The sequence below is a fragment of the Trichosurus vulpecula genome, chromosome 1, assembly GCF_011100635.1.
Source record: "Trichosurus vulpecula isolate mTriVul1 chromosome 1, mTriVul1.pri, whole genome shotgun sequence".
NCBI lineage: Eukaryota > Metazoa > Chordata > Mammalia > Diprotodontia > Phalangeridae > Trichosurus > Trichosurus vulpecula.
In genome coordinates this window covers 54,641,744-54,665,943 of record NC_050573.1, presented here as the reverse complement: position 1 = coordinate 54,665,943, position 24,200 = coordinate 54,641,744, and the positions used below count along the sequence as shown (strand labels likewise).

The 24,200-nt window shown below is 43.7% G+C and overlaps 1 protein-coding gene, 1 non-coding gene and 1 pseudogene across 2 annotated transcripts; 1 reads left to right on the top strand and 2 right to left on the bottom strand.

The window, feature by feature from the left end:
- Window positions 1-3,057: 3,057 nt before the first annotated feature.
- On the bottom strand, window positions 3,058-10,402 carry RPL18A (ribosomal protein L18a). The gene is made up of 5 exons (XM_036768831.1): window positions 10,317-10,402; window positions 8,714-8,893; window positions 8,363-8,492; window positions 4,073-4,182; window positions 3,058-3,214 (listed from the first exon to the last, which is right to left on the bottom strand). Exons 1-5 carry the CDS (start codon window positions 10,332-10,334, stop codon window positions 3,122-3,124), a joined length of 531 nt encoding a protein of 176 aa, XP_036624726.1. The 5' UTR covers window positions 10,335-10,402; the 3' UTR covers window positions 3,058-3,121.
- On the bottom strand, window positions 5,012-5,148 carry LOC118835082. Its single transcript, XR_005009433.1, has one exon. It is a non-coding gene; the product is annotated as a small nucleolar RNA SNORA68 (small nucleolar RNA).
- Window positions 10,403-10,563: 161 nt separating the features above from the next.
- On the top strand, window positions 10,564-20,422 carry LOC118858651 (annotated as a pseudogene).
- The last annotated feature ends 3,778 nt before the right edge of the window (window positions 20,423-24,200 follow it).

Here is a 24,200-nt window from a genome sequence, read left to right as displayed (position 1 = left end):
AACTAAAGCAGGGGGCCCATCAACGGAGAAACAGCTGGACAAATTATGGGACATGAATGTGATGGAAAACTAGTGTAAGAAATGAAAAAAAAAATAGGACTTTTTTTAGAGAAACCTGAAAGACTTGTATGAACCATTCAGAAGGAAGTGAGCAGAACCAGGAAAACAATTTATACAATAACATTGTAAAGACAAACAACGCTGAAAGACTCAAGAACTCTGATTAGGGGGAAGAGGAGGGTATAAGCATTTATTAAGCTCCTACTGTGAGCCAGGCACTATCTCATTGGATCCCCACAACAACCCCGGAAGGCAGGTAATCAACACAATGGTTAACCACAGTTCCAGAATACAGATGTTACTACCCACTCTGCAGAGAACAGAAGAAGACATGTCTTTTTAAACATGGCCAATGTAGAAATATGGTTTACTTGATTATGCATGTTTGTAATTCCAAATTGCTTTTCAAAATGTTTGTGCTCATTCACAGCTCCACCAACAATGCACTACTGTGCCTGCCTCAGCACAACCCTTTCAACATGACTATTCCCATCTTTGTTATTTTTGCCATTTTGAGGGGTATGAGGTCCCAAGGTTGTTTTGATTGGCATTTCCAGTATTATTATTAGTGACTTGGGGGCATTCTTTCATACTGTTTTTATTTTAAGAACTTCTTGTTCATTACATTTAACCCCTTATCCACTGGGGAATGGCTTTTGGACTCATATATATGAAAATATGGTTATATGAGAGGAGTTCGACTACATACATATATATGTGTGTGTGTATATATATATATATATATATATATATATATGTGAGTGTGTGTGTGTGTGTATGTGTATGTATATGTATGTACATATGGACAGCTAAGTGGTGTGGTGGGTAGAACGTGCATGTGTTTAAAAAACATGGTTGTTTATTTTTCCTTTTCCACTTAGGGGGATGTGGGAGAGAAAATGGATTTTTATTCATTGAAAAAAAAATTTTGAAAAAACCCTGGAACTTAGATGGGATGGTTCCTGAGGCCCCATCTGGTGCAACATGATCCTGACTTCCAAAAATTCCTCCTAGCTCTAAAATCTGAGCCTTTGAAACCCAGATGTTCTTAGTACCAACTCACCACTTAGTTACACCATACTGCCCCCTACTGGCACGCCAGGGCTAAGCCTAAAGCCACTGTGGGAAGGCCACAACCTGGTTTCTCAGACCAACTTTTAGCAGCCCCGAGGGGACTAGAGTGTACCATTGGTTTCAATGCACTGAGGATGGCTGGCCTAGAGAGGAGTTGGTGCCGTCTTTCAGTATGGGCTTGTTCTGCCTTGCTGCAAAGGGCAGAACTAGGAACCGTGAATGGAAGGCCTTTTAGGGGCCCAGCGGAACAAGTCATGGTATATTGGAGGTAATGGAATACTATTGTGCTATAAGAAATGACAAGGGAAGATTCGTATGAACCAATGCAGAGTAAGGTGAGCAGAACCAGGAGGCCAATTTAATTTATACAGTAATAGCAACATTGTAAATGCCAACAAACACAACATTCTATCAATTCCAGAGTACTCAAAATGAAACATGCTATCCACCTCTGAGAGGGGGTAAGAGTCCTGATTTTTTGGACATAGACAACACGGGTATTTGTCTTCCTTGACTGCACGTATTTGTAACATGGTTTTCCCTTTTTTTCTCAATGGGGGCGGTGGGGCGGGGCGCTGAAAGGGAGAAATGTAAAGGGGACAGGTGCATCTTCGTTAAAAAAAAAAATCAATGCTTATAAATTCCTTGTCTAACTAAAAACTTATTTGTCATTCAGTTGTTTTTTCAGTCATGTCTGACTCCATTTTGGGTTTCCTAGGCAAAGATGCTGGAGTAGTTTGTCATTTCTTTCTCTAGCACATTTTAAAGATGAGGAAACTGAGACAAACACGATTAAGTGACTTGCCCAGGGTCCACCCTGCTAGTGTCTGAGACTGGATTTGAACTCAGGTCTTCCGGACTCCAGGCCAGCCGCTGTACTACCTAGCTGTCACCCCAACAGTTATATAGCAAACCATTTTATGGGCTGCCCAGGTGGTAGAATCCAAAACAGGTCAACTTCTGGAAAAGACTTATCTGACAGGGCGCCCTTCCTCACTTTTTCAGGGAATCTTCCTACTAGTAAAGCCTTTAAGGGTAGGCACTACCCATTTGGCAGCCTGGTCCCACACAGTAAGACATCTTTTGAGTTACCAAGATTCCCTTATTTCAAAGATGGGAGAAAAACTCAAGCATAAATAATGTGCTTAGAAAACGTTTTAAATTTCTGAGACCTGACAATACCTCCCTGAAAGATGAAACCAGCCTTGGCATCACTTCATCACCCTCTGCTCCATGATTGGATGGCAGAGCCAAGAGCTCCAAAAGCTCCATCTGAGGAGGGGACTGAGCAGACCATTGTCCAGGGGCCTGCACTACTCTGGAACTCAGTTCCCCAACGACATAGTCAGATGTCCTTTACATATTTGTACTAATAATTAACACAGCAATGGCCATAGGTGCCCAACATTTATTGATGAAAAGCTGGTAAGGCAGGCGATTTGAAGGGATGCCACTTGCCAAAGGGCATAGTCCCCACACTTTTTCCAGACTAACATCATTGATCCAGCTCCTTCTTGTGGGTTGTACACGTTCTGGGGCTGATTTTCCTTAGCTTTCCCGGTGTGATTTCAGATACAAGATCTGGCCGAGATAAAGTAGGAGGGAAATGAGGGAGGCTTACCAATTTAGGCCACCTACTAAGTTCCCTTCAGCTGCGAAGGCTGGACTAGTTTTAGGGTTCTTCTCTTTCAGTTCTGAATCCTCTGAAAGCTTGGTCTCCCTCAGTATATGTAAAATATCTTCTCCAAGTCTATTTCTTTATCTGCAATATGGGTAAAATAGCTACCCCAGCTACCACACAGTTTGTGAAGTCTCAAGAATGAGATCCTAGGACCAACAGTGAGTCAACTCATCTTCACCACCCCCCCCAACTCCCCCCCGCCCTGTTCCAGTTAACAATGTTCCAAAAACCAGTCTACTCGGGGTTTCCAATTGAGAAATTTATTTAAACGGGTCAAATAAAACAGGTGCCTCCTTGTCTCTGTACTTAGAAGAAGGTGTTGGGTCTCTTGGTAGTAAAGCGTGGTTTGTGCTGGCGCCGTAGCACTCTGTGGGGCAGAGGGAACTTGATTTTGGAATCCTGCAAATCAAAGCGATTGTTAGAGGGCCCCCTTTGCCCTGCCCCACCCTCCCTCGGGGTGAGGGGAGAGAACCCTCTTCAACTAGACTTCAGGTGCACCCTCACTATCAAGCCATGGTGGCTGCTGCCCCACGCAGCTTACTCTGTGCCAGGCACTGGGTTAAGCTCTGAGGATACAAAGGAAAGCAAAAATGGTCACCCACCTTTAATTTTTCTCATCTCACCCATCTATCAATTTAAAAGGTCACAAACTTCACACAGTGTTCAGGCTCAGCCCTGTCATCTACCTAGTCCCCAGCTGTACCTTGGGCTTGCTATGTGAACCGTGGACAAGACAAGCCACCCTGTGCCTGGGAATGTGTTTCCTCATTCATGTTAGCTGGGTGTGATAAAGCTTGCACTGCCTTCCCTCTCACTGGGCCACCACGAGTGGATGTCAAGATTGTAAAAACACTTTGTAATCAGTATATGGAAAGGTGAGGCATTACTGCCATGTGACCTGCCACTCACTGTGAATCTGTTTACTGTCTCAGGAGAAGCCTTTTCATACAGAATGATCAGCGCAGCAGTGACCAAAGGTGGCTCATCCAGTATTTTCTAAGTATCTACGTCCTAATATGTAATTCTATCAGTAGTCACACTGAGGAACAGCCTCAGGATAATACTCAATGTGTACCTCCAAAGAGCTCAACAAGACCTTAGAAATCACTCACTGCAAGCCTGGCCATTTAACTAAGGCCCTAGAGAAGTGCAAAGCTTAGAAACTACCCCCTCCCCTTTTTGCTCATTTTACAGATGAGGCCTGAGTTGGAGGACCCATTTTCAGGGAAACCCTGATATATACTAGATTTCACTTACGTGAAACTGCTTGACTGCGGGCCGGCGGCACTTGCTGGCAGGAATTTCTTCCACTTTCATGATCTGGATAGAGTGAGCCCGGGCACGGTGACGGGCTCCCATATCTCGGTCTGCCAAGATAACCAGAAATGGGTTGAAAACAGGGACTAATCTATTTCCTAACTGTCCTCAAACCAGGCCAGCATGACACTCACGTTAAAAAAAATTCTCATACACACACAATTAGGGTTAAGTGACTTGCCCAGGGTCACACAGCTAGTGTCAAGTGTCTGAGGCCAGAATTGAACTCAGGTCCTCATGACTCCAGCACTGTTGCTCGCTCTACCCACTGTGCCACCTAGCTGCTTCCCCTCATATTTTGGACAATTTCCATGATTGGCTCATTCCCTTTTAACTAAGTCCTAGAATTAACTGAACACTTGGGGGAACGAGTTGCACCAGACCACTAAGACACCTATACCCCATGCTCTGGTTCACCCCTGTAGACATACTGCCCGTCCCTGCCCCCAGTCAAAGCCCAGCTCCTCCATTAAGCCTTCACCCCCCCTTAAGATGGGAAGGTTGCTTCCTCATCTGTAAACCCAAGAGAATGCTCCTATTGGCATCACCCAGCAGCTTTTAGTGGAACACAGCTTTCTGGCCCTACTAGTTTTAGGGTTCCTCTCAGTTCTGAATCCTTGAACGAATTCTTTTGCCCCACTCCAACCACTTGCTAGACTGTTAACTATACAAGGATACTGGTTTTCAATTTCCCTCCTGACAGGGCTCTGCACACAGTAGGCAATTCATAGGATTCTCAGCTGACCTATAGAAGGATCTTTCTAGTTCTACCTTCACGGAGATGGATGGCAACTGCATTTCCAACAAGCCTGAATAGGACGAATGCCACCTATACCTGTCAATCCTGGGGTCAGCCCCAGAAGGGCTAGAGTCTCTTGGGAGTGTAGAACCCACCATTTCACTTTCTGGATCACTTTCATCAGCTCCAGAAAGGCGACGAGGCCCATTTACTGTCTGCACCCAAGATAAGATCATTGTTAAGGAGAAACAAAGGTCTTTTGGGGTTTGGGTGCAATGTACAGGAGAAAGCCCTTGTGGTCTGTGCAGTCAGCAGCACTGAAGAAAAGCCCCATTGGGCTAGCAGCCCTCGCTACCTACTGACTCTAGTTCAAAGGGCCTCTCCTGAGGAGCACCTTCTTCAATCCTCATCTGCCCCCAGACTGCTAACAAGACCCCACCCCCCCAATCATCTCTTACTGAACTTTTATCTACCCTTCAAGGGACAGCGATGCTGCTAGTAACCTCTTGGGCACGGGCAGATCTGACTATCTCTATGTGCCTTCCTGCTATTCCAGGGCAGGGGCTGCTTAGTTCGTTTTCCTCCCACAGAATGGTGACGGCATTTTTACTGTCTCATCTCAGCACAGAACTGTGCACAGGTATGATTTATCATTGAAAGCTGTGTCCCTTAAGCCTCTGTGGTCATTTGGGGGCTGAAATTTCCCCAGTGTACAATTTGAGTCTATGAGGCTGTGAGAATGCAAACTGCCGCATCTGGCCAGCAAAGATGACTGCCACCAAAGGTCAGTAACACTTCACAGAACCTTTAAAGTACCTCTAAAATCAGCAGGTGTCCAGGTGAGGAAACACCCTCTGCAGAGACACTGACAGTCCTTCTGGTGCTGGGCACCAGAAGAATGCAGAATGGAGCCACAGGGAAAAACAAGTCTGAGGCAAGCCAGACACTTACAGCTTTTTTTAAGTCTTGTGAGCAACACAGCCCTCAGACTAGTGAAGAGAATGGCCCAAGGCCTTGCTGTCCCCTGCAGGCTTGCTCGCCCAACCACGGGGAGGCCATTTGGGCCTCAGGGTCCTCATCAAGAGCTTGTGGTGCCCAGCCAAGGGCTGCGCCAAGAACTGACCTGAGACAGCACATGAAGCACCCCTTGACTTCTCCCTTATTTTGGGAGCTACTCCTCTAATTGTTATCAGGAAACCCCCAGGACCCAAGTCACCCCCATGAGTGTTGAGTGCCAAGCTTTTATACCAAGTCTTCCTGTCACTGAGAATTCAGCTCCTTTCTCTTTTCTACACCCACAACGCCCTTTCCTAGGAGCTTTGAGGGTTCGACAGAAGGCTACAAATGATCTAGCTACAAACCAATTACCAACTGGTGGTCATCAACTTGGAAATCACCACCTAAACTGTAAAAAGTGGAGTTTGCCAGGCAAGCTAGTGACTCTTGGCATCTTAGAGGTACCCAGCTTACTGCCTACACTTTACCTGTTGAGTGGTCATCAACCTTCTCCACCAAGGGAGACTTAGCAGATCTGCTCTAAATAGCCACCCTGGTCACAGGTGTACCAGGTAGGGGGTCCACTGGATCACTGAACAGTCCTGGCCTCTCCTAAGCATTCCCCCTTGTTCAAGAGGAAAAGTCTCCCTTCCTGCTGACACACAGTAGGCAACTGATGTTTCTTGAATTCAATCTGTTCTTGAAATCTTAGTCCATGAAAGGTCCCAGACAGAAGTTAGATGCTCCAAAAATCTGGATTGAAGTGTAGGGAGAGTAGTCCCAACACATTTAGGAACACTAACTCTGATCTTCAGACTGAGACCTGACCATACATGTCCAGCATTTCTGTGAGATGCCTCCTTCCCCTCTCACAGTGAATCCTCCCAACTGCTTCAGAGACTCTTGCAAACATGTTATGATAAACATCAGTGCCAGCCTATGGCTTCTTGTGTTAACTGCATATTCTCAAATTGTTCTCTGCACAGCTCCTTCAAGAACACGGCGTATGATCCAAAATACTGGTAATCAATAATTTAAAAAAACCATTCATTTATAGAGCGACTGCTGCAAAATGAAGTAAATAAACGGAGAGGAAAACCCAAAACGTCCCCTTCTGGAGTATCTGATTAGACCCCAAAGTAACCCTAATTCTTAGTTTTCCCAGACTTCACCCATTCTGTCTGTGACAGGTACCAGGTTTCCTGTCACCCAAGCTCTGAGTGTTCTACACATTTGGGGGTATCAAGAACCCTTTCTCAGAATGTTGTCTCTGAAATGAATTGAAGATAACGCTAAGTTTCACTTAAAGGTTAATGAAATTTTTAAAAGCTATCCCCACCCCCACCCCTCGCCAACCCAACCGAATAGACTCCCTGAAACCTGGGTCTAACGGACCCCAGATGAAGAATCCCTTCGCAGGGCACTGAGTCCCTCCTCTCCTTCATTCCCCACAATCCAAGTGGTTGCCAAATTCTCTACTGGAACGTATTCTGCCCGTTTGGCCTCTTCTGCCCTGAACCCTTCTTACTTGAACTATGACAACCATCAAACTGTGTGCCTACCACCTCCCAATCTTTTTAGTCCAAGCTAACACCCACACCTTCCTAACGCTAATGATTCCTTCAGGGGACCTCATCATCTGCCCTCAAACTACTTCGAATGGAGTCAAACAATGATCATCCCCCCTTTACCCAAATGTTCTTTCAATTTTCTATCACATCCACCAAGTTTCCCCTCAAATGCCACCCTGTCCTGAAGTCTTTCCTACACAAAATTTCTTCCTCTCCAAAATTTTAGCACCTTCTCCAGCACAATGACTTGGATTAGTTTTGTGTCTAACACTGGGCAGGTACGTGGTTTGGAGGACAGAGTACTGGACCTGGCATTGGAAGGCTGGGTTCAGATCCTGCCTCAGACCTCCTAGTCATGTGACCCTGGGCAAGTCAGTTAACCTGTCACCTGTAACCCCTCTCGGGGTTTTGTGTTGCACACTTCAAAGCATGACCAAAGTGTGAGCTACTGTGACAATCATCATTATTAGCCTGTGAGCTCCTTGGATGAAGAAGCTAGGTCTGGACGATCACTGCATTTCTCCACTGAAGTTTCACACTAGATGGCTCAACATGCGTTTGTGCAGCAGTAAATTAAAATGTGCCAGCCTCATTTCCTCAAGGAGAGGATAAGCTGCCTGAAGCACCTCCAACAACCTTAAATACTTTTTAGGTACCAGATAAGTATATAACTGAAAGCCTAGGCATTTAGCATGAGGCTTAGGGGCCTACAGGAGACCAAGTTCTTTGGGGAAGATGTCTCCAATAGAAGACCACCACTACCACATCTTGGGTCCACTTAAGCCCCCCACCTCCCTCTTCCCTTCCAAGAGGCACAGACTGGTAAGGTGTCAGAGGTCCACCCACCAAAGCTAACATTAGCTTGATTTAAATGCCCACTTAGCCTCCCACTCCTACATGTAGGTCAGTTTAGAATGTCCTTACAGCACTGAGTGACAGCACCAGCGGTGGTCAGGTCCCTGTACTCCCTGTACATGTTGTGGGTCCCACTCCTGGAATCGTAGCGCAGCCAGATGCCAAAATTTTTCACTCTAAGAGGGGACTTTTCAAAGACCTATTAAATGAAAGCAAATTATGTAAGAAAAACTCACTAAGAATCAGTGAACACTTTTCACTTACCCCAGCACCAGAATGACCAAACGTTCCCTGAAGGAAGGCTCCATCAGGGAAAGAAAAGTCAAGCTAACTTGGGAGGGCAGGAGTGCCATCTACAGGAATAGGAAAGATGCCACAGCAGCCCCACCCACTCCAAGTTTCTGCAGGGAAGTCAGGTACCTGTCCACAGTATACAATTTCTCCAGAAGACTTCTTCATCTTTTTCAACTGAGAAACGAAGTACCAGAATCGGGACTTTGCTACAACATGGTTAGGAGCAAAGATCCGCATCCGATAAAGAGGCGGCACTGGACTCTTGGGAGTAGGCAGGCAGCGTCCAACTACCTTATACTCTCTCAGCTGAAACGACAGAGAGCACCAAGTTATAAAAAGTCACCCAGGTTTGGAGTCAAGGGGTTTACTTTGTATCAAGCAGGGCAGTGCAATGCTAAGTGGGCATAAGACATAAGACATAGAGCCTGAATCGACCTTAGAAATCAACTCCACCCCTCCCTCCTTATATGGAGGTATATGCAACTGTAAACCAGAGGTATATGCTATAAAGTCACAGGGCCAAATACAAATCCAGCAGGCTTTCCTGTCTGCGTTTCTAGTCCTTACCAGTCCTGGGAACACCGGCAAGTCAATTCTCTTCTGCAAAATGGGGATCAAAATACCTGGCTGTTTGGTTTGTATACTGTCTGTGGAAATGTAATCTATCAGTCATGATACTTTCCCCAAAATGTATAAAGAAATTCCAGGAGAGGGCCTTGAATTTCAACTTTGCCCTTTCTTCCAGGGGAGCTGCAGAAACGTTAGACTACAAGACTATAACCACCACAAAACCTGGGCTTTTCCTACCCCTTAATTTCCCAGTCGTTTCCCCCCGCCCCCATGCGATTAAAAAAAAGGCTTTCAGTTGCAGCCCAAGACAACTTAAGGTGATGACCTAACCTGGGTTCGGTTGATCACATACTAGAAGGCTCTTATTACTGGGATGGAACAGAACAAAGCTGCAACATCTCCCCACTTCATGCCCGGGGTGTTTCATCAGAAGAGACAACCCTTGGGCACAAGTGGGTTCGGGGAATATTCACTCCCTATAAGCCAACAGACTGTCATCTTTTCTATACAGAACCGGAAAAGGAACAAGGCATCTAAGGGAACGGAGAAAGGCTCTGGTCTGACCCTGCAGCCCAGGACTCACCCCCAGGACCAGCCTCTTCTTCCACCTGGTCCTACGGGAGCCGTCCCTGCCCAGCGCTCGCTCCCTCCAACTTCCCGGGAAGTCTTGAGTAATTAATGGCTTTAAGCCTTAGGAGTTGAGACCTCCCCCCACTCCCACCTACTCCTGGTTTTGGAGGAAATACCGGATGCCCCACGGGGAAGGTGACCAAGGACAGCAAAGCTAGGACTCGAACTCAGGACTCTAAGCCCAGATCTGTCTGAGACGCACGCAAGGAGACAGGGTGGAGATCATGGGCTAAGGTGGGGCCTCGGACCCAGGGGCCGCAGCAGCCTGTGGCTCTTCGCGGGGCTGCCCAGCGTGACAAGGAGAAGATCTCCAAGAGCCTCCTCCTCCCTCTCCGGCTCGCCCGCCTCCACGCGGAGCCGCCATGTTGGCCCGCACGCAAGCGCGACCAGGGTGTCTCAGGCGCCTGCCGCGAAGGGCCGCAAGCCAGCTTGTCCGACCGGCGGGCCTCCAAGACGGTTTGCTTCCCTCCCTCCCTCTCCCTCTGGACCGGCCCTAGCCCCAGTCCCGGCCCCGGCGAAGAACGCTTACGGTGCCCGAGGCCTTCATGGTGCTGCCGCCTCACTCCCCGCCAACCCGCAAAAGGAAGTAATGGTCTGGCGTGCGGCGTCTCACCACCCTTCCGCTACAGGAAATCCCGCCTTCTCCGGCAGGAATACGGGGATCCTTATTATCATAGGTGACAACGCCTGCCACTCAAGACAGCTACGCTTCTTATTGGATAAATCTGCGTAGTCCGCTCCTCACCTCCCCTTCAAGAGAGACTACAATTCCCGTCATGCAGCTCCACCCACCAGACTTGATTGCAACTCCTCCCAATAGGCAACGGGGCAGTTACGAAAGGAAAACTCAAAGGCTCCCATCCTCCACCCACGCCCCTGTCCCCGCCTCCTTTCCCCAATGCCGGAAGAGGCGTGAACTTGCACGGCAATCCGGGAGTAGTAGTCTTCCCTTTCCTTCCTCTTCCCGTCCCTTATCCCACCGCACCCACGTGGCTCTGCCTTCCCGGCATTCTCTTTAGACTTAACAGAAAGGAAGCTGTGGTGGGTGGTGTCAGAGCTAGTGGGACTCTATGCGTGGAGTCCGTTTGTATACGCGGGGAAACTGAGGCCCAGCGACGCTACAGCCGTTCCATTCTATTCCAATAGCATTTAGGAAGCTTACCGTGCCCCAAAGGGGCAGCCAGGTGCTGCGGTGGATAGAACACAGGGCTTGGAACCAGGGAGCCCCCTACTGGCCTCAAACGCGAACTAGCTGTGTGACCCTGGGCAAGTCACTTGACCCAGTTTGCCTCAGTTTCTTCATCTGTAAAATGAGCTGGAGAAGGAAGTGGCAAACCACTCCAGTGTCTCTGCCAAGAAAACCCCAAATGGAGTCATGGAAAGTCAGACACAACAGAAAAATCACCCTAGAAAGACAACCACCATGTCCTAGGCACTGTGCGGAAAAGCTGCGTGCCCTCCAGGAGTTTATGTTGGGGTCCAGGATGGGGTTGGGGTAAGGGCTGGAAATGCCACATGTAAACTATAAGTAAACATTTATTATTAAGCACCTACTATGTGTCAGGCACTTCACTAAGCACTGGAGTTAAAAAAAAAAAAAGACCAAGGACAGTCCCTGCCCTCAAGGAGCTTATAATGTTATGAGAAGGGCAGCCACGTGGAAGGTTTCTGCTCTTAAGTCAGATGGAAGTGCTGGGCTGTCTCCATCCTGGTCTGAAGCAGTCAAAGTGGTAGTGATTTGACTTAGTTGGCAAATGCTGCCTTCTTTCTCTCCCTCAAGGTACCCTGCTTCTTCAGATTGGCGGGCTTGCCTACCCTTGAATATCATTTGATCCATTTGGACTTAAAGCATTTATTATGTGTTTACTGTATGCCAGGCACTGATAAATTCTAGCGATACAAAAACAAGATGGTTCCTACTCTCCAGGAGTTTTCTAATAGTGGAAGGCAAAAAAAAAAAATAAAACAAAAACATAAAAATGGTCTTGTGAGCCGTGAGGAACCACGGAAGAAGCCTAAACAGGGAAGGAAACATTGGAGCTGGATGTTTTTGGAAACTGGTTCAGGCAACCTTGGAGAAAGGAGTGGCGAAAGAGAGACTAGAGGTGGGGATAATGGTTGGGCTTCTTTCCTCCCCCCACCAACTTGCTCACGGGCTTAGAATGCCTCTCCCTCTTTAGAGTCACCTGTTAGGGTCTAGAAGACACTTCCAGATGTTAGGCAGCTGGTCTTCAGCACACCCTAAAAATTAATGGAGGGTTCCTTCTCTTCTCTTTGCTCCTTCCAAGGCTCTACATGCCTGGCTCTTGTTCAGCAACACTTCTTCCAGACAGTGAGTTTTATTGTTCATACACTACTACCCCTGTGTCTAACAATCTCGGGCTACTTGTTTCATTACTCAGTCATAGGGGCCACATAGGAGCAAATCAACCACCATTCCCCCTTCCTGCTATCTCATCCTCATCTTTTTCAACATTACGCTACCTATGTCCCGTCCCAATCCTGCCCATCCCACTCACTGTGCCCTCTGGAATTCCTGTTCTATAGCGAACAAATCTTCTGGATCTTTTTCTCTCTCTCACATTTCTGCCTACCAGCCCTCACCAAGACCTAGCTTCTCCCTGGTAATGCCCATCCTTGGCCACTTTTCTCCCTTTCCAAATTGTACCCTCTAGTTAGCCAGTTCAACTCTGTGCTGGCCTTTACTGTCAGATCCCTCTACCTCTTTGTCCTATTGTCTATTATTCCCTCCCAAATCTCAGTCCCACATTGTTCCTACCACCCACCTCCTCTGCTGTTACTAGCTTGCTGCTAAGCAACTGGAGGAAGCCTACAATCTTGCTAACTGGGTACATTATAGATTAAATTATTTAAATTCAATTTAAATAGTTCCACTGCAGCAAAGCTATTCTTTCTCTCTGTCTTAATCCCCTCAACTGCTAAACTTCCAAACTATCTGGTATTTAAATAGTTTGCATTTCTTCTCTTTACAGGGTGTATCCTGTGTATGTCCTGTTAGGAAGTAAGCACCTGGAGAGTAGGGATTGTTTCATTCTTTATATTTGTATTCTAGGGCCTAACACAATGCCAGGCACATAGTAGGTGCTTAATGCCATTGATTAATTGATTGATATCATAGTGAACCTTTCACAATCTGGCTCTAGTCTATCTTTCTAGGTTTAATTCCCCTTCAAGCCAAGCTTGTCTACTTAATGTTCTTCCAAATTTCCCAATTCAGCCTGTCATCTCTGTCTCCAGACCTTTTTACAGACTGTCCCTCATACCTGGGATACACTCCTCACCTCAGCATCAGAATCCAGGTCACCCAATTATGCTCCAGCAGACATCTAGAAAGGCACCAGATAGAACAATGACCCAGATCAGAGGCATAGTCAGCTCCTCCATCTAGTTCAAGACTATGCCACATGTCCAGAAACCTGCAGGTGGAGGGCAGAAGGAAGCCAGGGTGAGTTCCAATTAATGGCCTGAAGCCCGTGAAAGATACAAACTCTCCAGGGGCTCAAACCCAACCCCATCTCACACAGCCTGAGACATGTGGGTGCTCTGATCAGGGACACACCAAGAAGGGCAGAAGTTATTGTGAGTTGTGGGTAATCAGGACCTAACAGCAGCCAGCAGGACCTTGGCACTGGTCTATTGGGGCAGCAGCAAAGAAAAGAGCCAGCCCCTGTTGGTCATTACCCAGGAAGGCAAGAGTTTGGGGTTGGGGGAATGTACACTTCTGACAAGCAGGAGACAAGGTCATCTCAACAACCATGTACACAGGCTGGGGGTTTTGTAAGAAACCTGAACCAAGCAAGATCTCCAACAGCCTGTGGTAGGCGCAGAGCCAATTCTGGGTTGGAGATTGTATAAGGAAAAAGAGATAGATAGTGATGAGGCCAACACCAAATTGGGCCAACAGGAAGGAGGCACAAGTCAGAGGTGTGGGCAGAGGGCAGGGCCTGGTGTCAACCACTCCACCCAGAACTGCAGAAATGTTCAAACCACAGAAGTCACAGTACCAACCAGAGCCTGTTCACTCCATCTAAGAGTGCAGCTGTGCAGCAGCGTCTGACCCCAGTACAATGTCCCAATCCAGAAACTGAGGCTCTGAGGCTGGAGATTTGTGCAAACAGAAGAAAACATGAACCTAGTGAAGAAATATGACGAGTTAAGAGGAGCCCAAGAGATGAACCCAGAAGAGAGGATCTTCACAAAGATAAGTAGAACCCCTGCGGCTTGGCCACAAGGCCTCCAAGAGTGGCTGGAATGAATGAAGAAAAACATTTTAAAATGGAACTAGAATTTAAACGAGAGCCCTGAAGAAAAACTTGGAAGGAGAATAAATGGTTTAGAAAAGAACATGGAAATCTTTCCCAAGTAATGAACTCCCCGAAAAACAGAAACTCAATCTATAAAACAACAAGAAATATAATGATGATAATAGGACCTTATGGTTATGTGGCAATTTAAGATTTACAGAGTACTTTACCCAATGATCCCATTTGTTCCTCACAAACAACTCTCTGAGGAGAATGCTGTTACTATTCCCGTTTTACAGATCTCACAACACCCCTGTGAGACAGGTGGTCTTCTGATCCCCATTTTACCATTGAGAAAGCAGAGGTCAAATGGTTTGCCCAGCACCATAGAACTAGTATGTGTGTGGGGCAGGATTTGAACTCAAGTCTTCCTGACTGTAGATCTAGTGCTCTGTCCACTGTGCCATATAAGTGCCTCATTATTAGAACAAAGTCAAAAGATTGAAAAATTAGAAGAATATGTATCAGAAACAACCGACCTAGAAAGTGGGTCAAGAAGAGGTAATTTAAGAATCCTCAGCGTCTGTTGTAGGGCATATACGATAAGACTACTATGATTCATTTAATAATTACTGCAAGTCCTATCCTTTTTCACTCTGCAGAGTATAAATTAATGTTATTTGCAATAAGCAGCTCTTTTTGAAGTAGTGGCAAAGAATGGGAAATCAAGGGGATGCCCATCAATTGGGGAATGGCTGAACAAGTTGTGGTATACGAAGGTAATGGAATACTATTGTGCTATAAGAAATGATGAGCAGGTAGATTTCAGAAAAACCTGGAAAGACTTACATGAACTGATGCTGAGTGAAGTGAGCACAACCAGGAGAACATCGTACACAGTAACACCAACATTGTACATGACCAACTTTGACAGACTTAGCTCTTCTCAGCAATGCAATGATCTAAGACAATTCCAAAAGACTCATGATGGAAAATGCTATCCACATCTGTAGAAAGAACTATGAAGTCTGAAGCAGATGGAAGCAGGCTATTTTCCCCTTTTTTTTGTTTTTTTTTTTCCTTCTCATGGTTTTTCCCTTTTGTTGTGATTCTTTTTTCACAACATGACAAATGTGCAAATACGTTTAATACAATTGTACATGTGTAACCTATATTAGATTGCATACCATCTCAGGGAGGGAGAAAAAAATTTGGAACTCAAAATCTTATAAAAGTGAATGTTGGAAACTCTTTACGTGTAATTGGAAAAAAATGCTATTAAGTTGGGAAAAATCCAATTAAAATATTATCTGCCATAAGATATATGAAACAGATAAATTAATCAATATTACTTGCTGGAGGATACATATATTATATACACACATTATATATGTACATGTGTATACATACATATGCATACATATATAAACACACATATGTTTTTATACAAGCACATTTATACATAGCTACATATATAAGCATGTTCTTTAGTCCTTGTGTGTTAGACGTTCATTCCCACACACTAGCCGCTGCTCTTAGGTTGGAAGTGCAAGCTTTTGAGATGGAAGTATAAAACATGCCAGCATATTGGGTGTCTATAACATGAGCAGAAGGGGGCCACCAGGTGGCACCATAGTGCGTACTGTGCTGGGCCTGGAGTCAGGAAGACATCTTCCTGATTTCAAATCTGTCCTCACTTAGTTGCTGTGTGATTCTGAGCTAGTCTTTTAACCCTGTTTGTCTCAGTTTCTTCATCTGTAAAATGTACTGGATAAGGAAATGGTGAACCACTCCAGTCTCTTTGCCAAGTAAACCCTAAATGGGGTCACCAAGACTGCACGACAACAAAACACGAGCAGATCCCATCACCATAATCGGCCAAAGCAACCTCTCCACATGGAGAACACTAGGGAGCCTGATTCTGGGAGAATTATAATGAAGTGTGAGAGAAATGCCTTAGAGAGACTTGGAGCAGGTGCAGACAATTCTGTAATTGGTTCCCCATCAGCTAACCACTGGGAAAGACTTGGAACCATTCAGCATTCTCTTCATCCTGGCTTCTTTTGCCACAGCTATTCTTTTTCTAAAAAAATTATTTAGTATTTTATTTTTCCCTAATTATATGAAAAAATAATTTTTAACACTTGTTTTTTAAATGTCAAGTTCCCTTCCTCTGCCCGCCCCCCCCATTGAGAAGGTAAGCAATTCAATATAAATTATACAGTCATGAAAAACATATTTCCATATTAATCATGTTGTGAAAGAAAACATAGACCAAACAAACCCTCAAGAAAAATAAAGAAAGTAAAATAAAAGTATGTTTCAATTAGTATTCAGACACTATCAGTTTCTCTGGGAATGGATTGCATTTTTCAGCACAAATCCTTCAGTTGTCTTGGATCATTGTATTGCTGAGAATAGCTAAGTCATTCACAGCTGATCATCTCATGATATTGTGTAATGTATACTTACTGTATACTGTGTTCTGGTTCTGCTTATTTCACTTTGCTTCAGTTCATGTAAGTCTTTCCAGGTTTTTCTGTGCCTCAGTTACTCTAGGAGGATCTCAATGATTCCTTTGCTCACTGCATCCAGTGAAAAATCACGTGGGAAGGAGAAGGAAAAACCTTAAGGCCTTCTCCCCTCCGAGGCCATGTGGCCCCAAGAAACAGGCCTCAGTCCTTGGCCTTTCTGTTCTGGTCTTTTCTTCTCTGTTCCAAGTGAAGAGTGTGGAGCCTCAAGGCCTAGTGAGTTTTAAAGGTCGCTGTGGCCACATGTCATACTCAGCCTAGCATCAATGCCCTGAGGATCAAAGAGTGACCTTCTGGACCTAGGCCCACAGAAACTGAAGCAAGGATCCATTTGGCATTCATGCTGTATCTGGACATGAATTTGGCATAGCCAGTGCTACGTAGGAACTAAGCTACGTTGAACCTACTCTCCTCCAGAGACCAAGGTGTTCTAAGGGAACTTGGAGGAAGTGTATATCCCTGTTATACTTCTGTTCTTGCTATACTGCGTCCCAAAATTCTTAGTACAGTTTTAAGTTAATATATCAAATTGTGTGTCCCTAAGACTTTTGGGACACCCTGTGTCTTTGAAGTAAATTTCCCTTTATAAAAGGTACAGTGTGTCTGACTGTGGCTGATCGGACCAATATGAGCTCTGAAGGCTCTACCACAGATTGGGTACAAATAGTCCAATTGGAAACACTGTTGCTTGACCCCAACATAGTGATGTCATTTTGGTCCTCTTCAACCATGAGGGACAACAACCAACCAACTGACCCTTTGTAAAAGCTAATTGATATTAAGTAGTTAAATGGAGCTAGGGTGCTAATCAAAGGCCTCTAACAATGCAGGGGGAAAAATGGTGGGGGAGAGAAAAGCTTTCCCTCACCCCAAACCCTTAGGAAGCCTGAGAGGTTGCAGCCTGCCCTGGTAAATGAGGCCAAGGCATATGTACCATACTAGTTTCTGGGTCTGAAGCTGAATTCTTAAGAATCAGTTTGCATCTGGTCTTAAGTCACCTCCTACTGTTGAAAAAAAAATTAAAATGGAGCTGGCAAGGAAATAGCTTGTAGATTCTGCAGCTGCTGAGAAGGACGAGCAGGCTTGGAGCCATGTGGAACATATCATTAAGGAAAGATTGTCTTACAAATGGCATTGAGATATTAGACCTCTGCTGTGACCTGCTCTTGGCCTCATTTGGCCTGGTCTGGTACATGAAAGAATTAGATTCTGGGCTGGCTAAATCTGCTGCTCCCGGACTCCACTCTGAAGCAGCTGAGTTGAAAATAGCTGTGGATCAGCTTTGTGCTGGGTATAGCAACGAATGTGATATGCTCTGTAGGACTGACCAGATGGGAAGAAGGAATGACAGGCTCACACACAACGGAGTGTGGCGGCTCCACCCAAAATTCTGATAGAGAGATACTTGCTTGAGATTGCCAAACACTACAGTGTTCTTTACGAGTCTGACTCTGTGGTCATGGCAGAAGCTCCTTGTGGAGTGGAGACAGATTTTATTGATGTTGGACTCACAGATAATGTGGAAAAAAAAGATGGTCATATCAACATTTTACACTTTATAATACTAAGACAAACTCCAAATGGATTCATGACTTTGACATAAAAGGTGATATAACTAACAAAAAGAAAAGCATGGAAGAAATTTCCTTTCAGATCTGTGGATAAGGGAAGAGTTCATTTTTGTTGTTCAGTCATTTCAGTCATGTCTGACTCTTCTTGACCCCCATTTGAGCTTTTCTTGGTAAAGATATTGGGCTAGTTTGTCATTCCCTTCTTCAGCTCATTTTACAGGTGAGGAAACTGAGTTAAAAGACTTGCCCGGAGTCACACATCTAGTAAGTGACTGAGGCTGGAATTGAACTCAGAAAGATGAGTCTTCCTGACTCCAGGCCTGGCACTCTATCCACTGCACCACCCAGCTGCTCTAAAGAGTTCATTACCAAAAGAAACAGAGAGGATCATCAAGATAAAATAGACAATTTTGATTATATAAAATTAAAAAAGGTTTTGTACTAACAAATCTAATATAGTTAAAAATTAGAAGAGAAAACTGGTAAATGGAAAAAAAAATCTTTGCAATAAGTTTCTCCAATAAAGGTCTCATAGATATATAAGAAACTTGTTGATTTTATTCATCATAAGCCATTCAAGAAGGTCTTTCTCCCCTTTCCTAATAATAACATCATTAAAGTGTTCATCTTGACCCAAACAGCCCCATAACAAATGATATCAGAGATAAGACCCTCCATAGCCCCCTTGTTAGTCAATCTTGAGCAAATCAAACTTTTAAGGCTAAGCCATTCTTTGATAGTCAAAGGATGCGATTGGGCAGTTTTTGAAGAAGTCCAAGCTATCAATACCCACATGAAAAAATGCTCTAAATTGCTAATAATTAGAGAAATGCAAGTAAAAGCAACTTTGAGGTTCTTCCTCATACTTATCAGATGGGCAAAATGACAAAAGATGTCAGTGACAAATGTTGGAAATGCTTTGGGAAAACAGGCATGCTAATGCCTTCATATTGGTCTAGCCTAGGAGTGGGGAACCTGTGGCCTTGAGGCTCTAGCCATTCTAGAGAGCAGTTTGGAATGATGCACAAAGTTACTAAACTGTGGGTGTAGCTTTTGATCCATCTATACCACTATTAGGCCTATACCTCAAAGAGATCAAAGAATGAAGAAAGGGAGCTAGATGCACAAAAATATTTATAGCGGCTCTTTTTGTGGTAGCCAAAAAATTGGAAACTAAGCAGACACCCTCTTTCTGAGGAATAGCTAAACAAATCATGGTATATGAATGTAATGGAATATTATCATAACGTAAGAAATTACAAAAGAGAAAATTTTAGAGATAACTAGGAAGAAATCTATGAACTGATGCAGAGCAAAGTGATCAGACCCAGGAGAAAAATTATACGTTAACAATTGAAGAGAAACCACTTTGAAAGATCTTAGAACTCTGATCAACACAATAATAAAACAAAGGTCCAGAAAACTGAAGATGAAACACATGAATCACTTCCTGATAGGGAGGTGATGACATAATAATGCAGAGTAAAACATATATTTTTGGACATGGCCAATATGGGAACTTATTTTGCTGGACTATGTATATTTATGATGAATTTTCCCTTCCTTCCTTCTTTCCTTCTTTCCTTCCTTCCTTCTTTCCTTCCTTCCTTTTTTCATTCCTTTCTTCCTTCCTTCTTTCTTTCTTTCTTTCCTTCTTTCTTTCTCTCTTTTTCTTTCTCTCTTTCTCTCTCTCTCTCTCTTTCTTTCTTTCTTTCTTTCTTCGTGGGGTGTGTGGGAGGGACAGATTATAAATCCATGTAAAAATATACTTTTTTTTTTTTTACAAAAGAACAAAAGCTAGTCATATTAGAGGAAGAGAAGGCAGTATAGGTTCACAGTACCAGTTGTTGAGTCCCAACGGAACAGTATCTGTGCCTATTTCTAGGCCTATGCCATTACCGAATTTCCTTTCTTGTAGCCACCTCTAAAGGGTCTATCAGATTTTGCCAATGAGGACTTAGCCATTTCCAACATCCATCCACCTCAGATACCAGCAGACCCCTCTCCCCCAAGGTATGAATTTGTTGTTGATGTTAATGCTGATAAGAATGTTCCTTCTGCACAGGTTGTTGTTTGTGGCCCTGAGCCAGAATCTCCTACAAGATCCTCCTTAAAACTATTGACATCTTTGACTCAGTGTTGCCTGAGTTGCCATCTGTCCCAAATACACAACCGACCAAATGTGCTGATGCCAACACCTCAATATCTGAAATTATTGACTTTGATGATCTTTCCCAGAGATTTGAAGAGATAAAGAATAAAATGTAGATTTTTTTCATCCATCCATCTCTCTCTCTCTCTCTCTCTCTCTCTCTCTCTCTCTCTCTCTCTCTCTCTCTCCAGGATTTGGGAGCTGGGACTGAGCAGTTCTTATAATGAAGATTCCATTTCCTGTATTTACAAATGTCCACTTCTTTCTAAACTCTCTTCCTGCTAACCAAATCCTGCCACTTTCCAGCTCTTTGTGACTGCACATGGAAATGGAAATCCTACAAGAACAAAACAGTGAATGGCTCATGTCAGGGATGGGTAGGTCCTTAAAATACACTTTGTCTTCTGTGAGTGAGATTACAGGTTTTGTTCTTGGCTGTTTTGAAACATCTCCGCAGGGGAAAAGGAAAGGGAAAACATTGTGGGGGAAGCAAGGCTTTGTTAGACAATGGTGAAGCGTGTAATGTGAGATTTTTCATCCCTAGGCTGGGGGCCTAAGCTCAGAAAGTCCTACATAAAGAGGGCAATGTATAAGAATGAAAGGCAATATGTATGTATGTATGCATGTATGCATACATATACACATATATACATATATATATATGTGTGTGTGTGTGTGTGTATACACATAATTACCGGCTGTGAAATGATATTGTAAGGGATCCAGTTGCAAACTTATTGTGGAAAGCTGATGAATGGCCTCTCTTAATTCTACTGGATTTTCAGGGAGCCAGCCCATCAGGATCCTTTATCACTTTAGTTGGAGCACTGCATTTCTATTCCACAAGAGGGCAACCTTAGACAGCTCCCTGGTTTTCCCATAGTATATTGTGTTGGAAACTTGTCTTCACGTCCTTCACACTGGTATCCGAAAGACAAGTTATAGATGAAGAACAAAATAGGATTCTGCTTGCCTCAATACAAGCCTTCAAGGTTATCCTAGAGTGTGATCTGGGAGTAAGAAGGGAATCCATTAAGATTATGTGGAACCTTCAGTAATTTAATCTTACATAACTTTGTTGGTGTCCACACAAATATGGCTAGTCTCTGTTTTCCGCAGACTGGAGCTTCTGACATTCTAACTCTTATGTTCTACTTCAGCCTGTTAGCCAGTGATGCTTTCTCCAAGTGGGAGAAAGATGAGACCATTCCTCTTTGTACGTAAGCATGCGTACATATGTTTCAAATAGTGTTTCTTGAATTTTCGGTGGAGGTATAACACATGGATTAGTAACTCCTAAAAAAAGGGGGATTTTTTAAAGTTCATTTTTTTCTCCCCTATGAGGAAGTAAGTGTGAAGTGTAATCATTTCATATGTTAACCCTCAAGGGGAGAAAAAACCCTGTAAACACCTCAATAAGGGACTTGAAAGAATAATCCAAGATCATTCTTCAGGCATTTGCCAAATAACCTAAGAGAACTCCCTGGGAAGATTATGTCCATATCATTTTGTAGGTATGCTTTATTAATTGTCCATTTTTTTGCCTTTACTCATAAAACCATTCAAGGAGGTCTCCCCTTTTTTCCTAATAATAACCCAATAAAGTGTCCCTCTTGGCTCAAACAGCCCCAAAGCAACTGCCATCAGAGATAAAACCCTCCTTATCCCCTCTATTAGTCAACCTTGAGTAAATCAGGGAACATTCCACTCTTCTGCATCATCCCCTTCAGCCTGCTACTAGACTCAGAGCTCCCAAAGTGTAGATCTAAAAGCAAAGGTGTCAGATAACCTTGCTTTCCACCAGTTACCATCTTGGAGCCCATCCTCACCACCCCCCCCAAATCTGTAACACACATCACAGATGGGACTTTTACTATACAGAAAGCATGGCTGGAAAGATATCTGTGGAGCTGTCATACCGCCATCCAAATTTCTACACAGATTTGGAGGATTGTAGCAGTCTGCTCTATTCTCCAGCCCTTCTGTGGTCATAGTTAGCTGTTTAGAATACCCTTCAGTAAAGTTTTTTGTTGTTGAACACATAAGGCATGCATATGCGCCTTTCCTAGTCCTTCTAGTGTGAACACTGAATTTTCACATAATCATTCATTTGGAGAAGACTCTACCACCAAATGTAGTAAGTCAATAAGGGATCCTTAATTACATCAAGTGATGTCTAATTGAGATTCCCTGGAAATCAAGACTAACCCACCCAAAAACCTTAGATATCATTACTTCAGGAATCATGAGAGAATCTTATTGTTCAGATCTATTAGAAACAGAGGAAAAAGTGAAAACAGAAATAATCCACCAATCATCTCCTGAAACTCCAAACTGCAAACAACTAAGAATGCCATAACCAAAATCCAGAGCCAACAATCCAAAGAAGAAATGCTACAAGCAGCCAGAAAAGGAGTACCAAGGAATTAGATCCAGGATTACACAAAACTATGCTGCAACCAACATAAGAAAGAGAAAATCTTAAAGTAGTATATCTAAAATGCAAAAGATAAAGCCTTACAGTTGAGAAAAGTTCACCCAATAAAATTTTATATGATCCTACAAGGGGAAAAATGAACCTTTCATATAAAGTATTTTCAGAAATTCCTGATGAAAAGTCCAGAAGCAGACAGAATTTTTTAAATGAACCCAGGAGAAAAGAGAAACCTAGAAATATTTTTAAATGTATTAGTTATTCTTCTTCTTATTAATGAGAAGAATAACAAAGTAAATATACTTGTACAATTGAAAGAAGATAAACAACAATGAAATGCTTGCTTTTTGAGAGGGAGGTGAAGCAACAAGTGCTCCTCCAGAATCTTTCTGTCTTTAAGGGTCACAGGGGAGATTAAGAAAGATAAAAATGGGGCCTGAGTGTTGTTTTGTTCTGTTTGGTTTGTTTTAAAGGGGTTAACAAGAGGGAGGGAAAAAGAAATACCTTAAGGAATAAATGAGTAAGGGGAAGAAATTACCATTTTTCATAATTGGGGCATACCAGAAGAAGAGTATACAGACATGAAGGAAGAGGTCAGGGAAACAGAAACAACATCTCATGAACTTTACACTTATCTAAACTGGACAAAAGAGAATTGAACACAAATGGAGAAAAGTGAGGAGAGAGAAAGGGGAATTTAAGAGGAAAATAGAGATAGGGAGCAAATAATCACAAGTAAAACAAATCACAACTTTGAGGAGGTAGATCATAAAGGGGATATTAAAAGAAGAGAAAGAAAGTACAAGAATTAGTGATAGGGTATGGGCTAGGTGAAGAGAGGAGGAGCAGAAGAGAGGAAGCCAATCATTTCAAAAATGATCACATTTTTTCCCTCCTTCACCTGTTTCTTTGTAAAGAGAGGAATGGGGGGGGGGGGTGGGCAAAGACAAGAAAAGCTCTGAGGTTAAGATGGAGGGAGATACATGGTAAACAGTCAAATGTAAATGAAGTGAACTCGCCCATAAAATGGAGGAAGAGAGCAGAATGGATTAGAAATCAGATTCCAACAATATGCTTGAAATAAAGACTCACACAGAGTTAATTTTTTCTTCAAGAACTCTAATTTCATTTTAAAAAAATCTCTTGCTTCATTTCTTCAATGTGCTCTAGAAGTCCTTGTGGCCAAACAATTCTTTTTTTTTTTTTCTCTGGTGATGATCTACTTGAATTTATTGTGGTATTTCTCCCTTCTGGATTTACCTTTGAAGCTTTTCTTAACCCACAGTATTTCTTCACTGTATTTAGAATTTTCTTCTGTTTACACATATCTTTATGCTCAGTGACTGAATTAGGACTTTTGTGCCCCATCTGAGCTCCACCTCCATTTGCACCCTTGCATGGGGTAAGCAAGTCCTTACTCTTCCTGTGCCCTTCACAGTCTGGATACTACTGCTGATGTT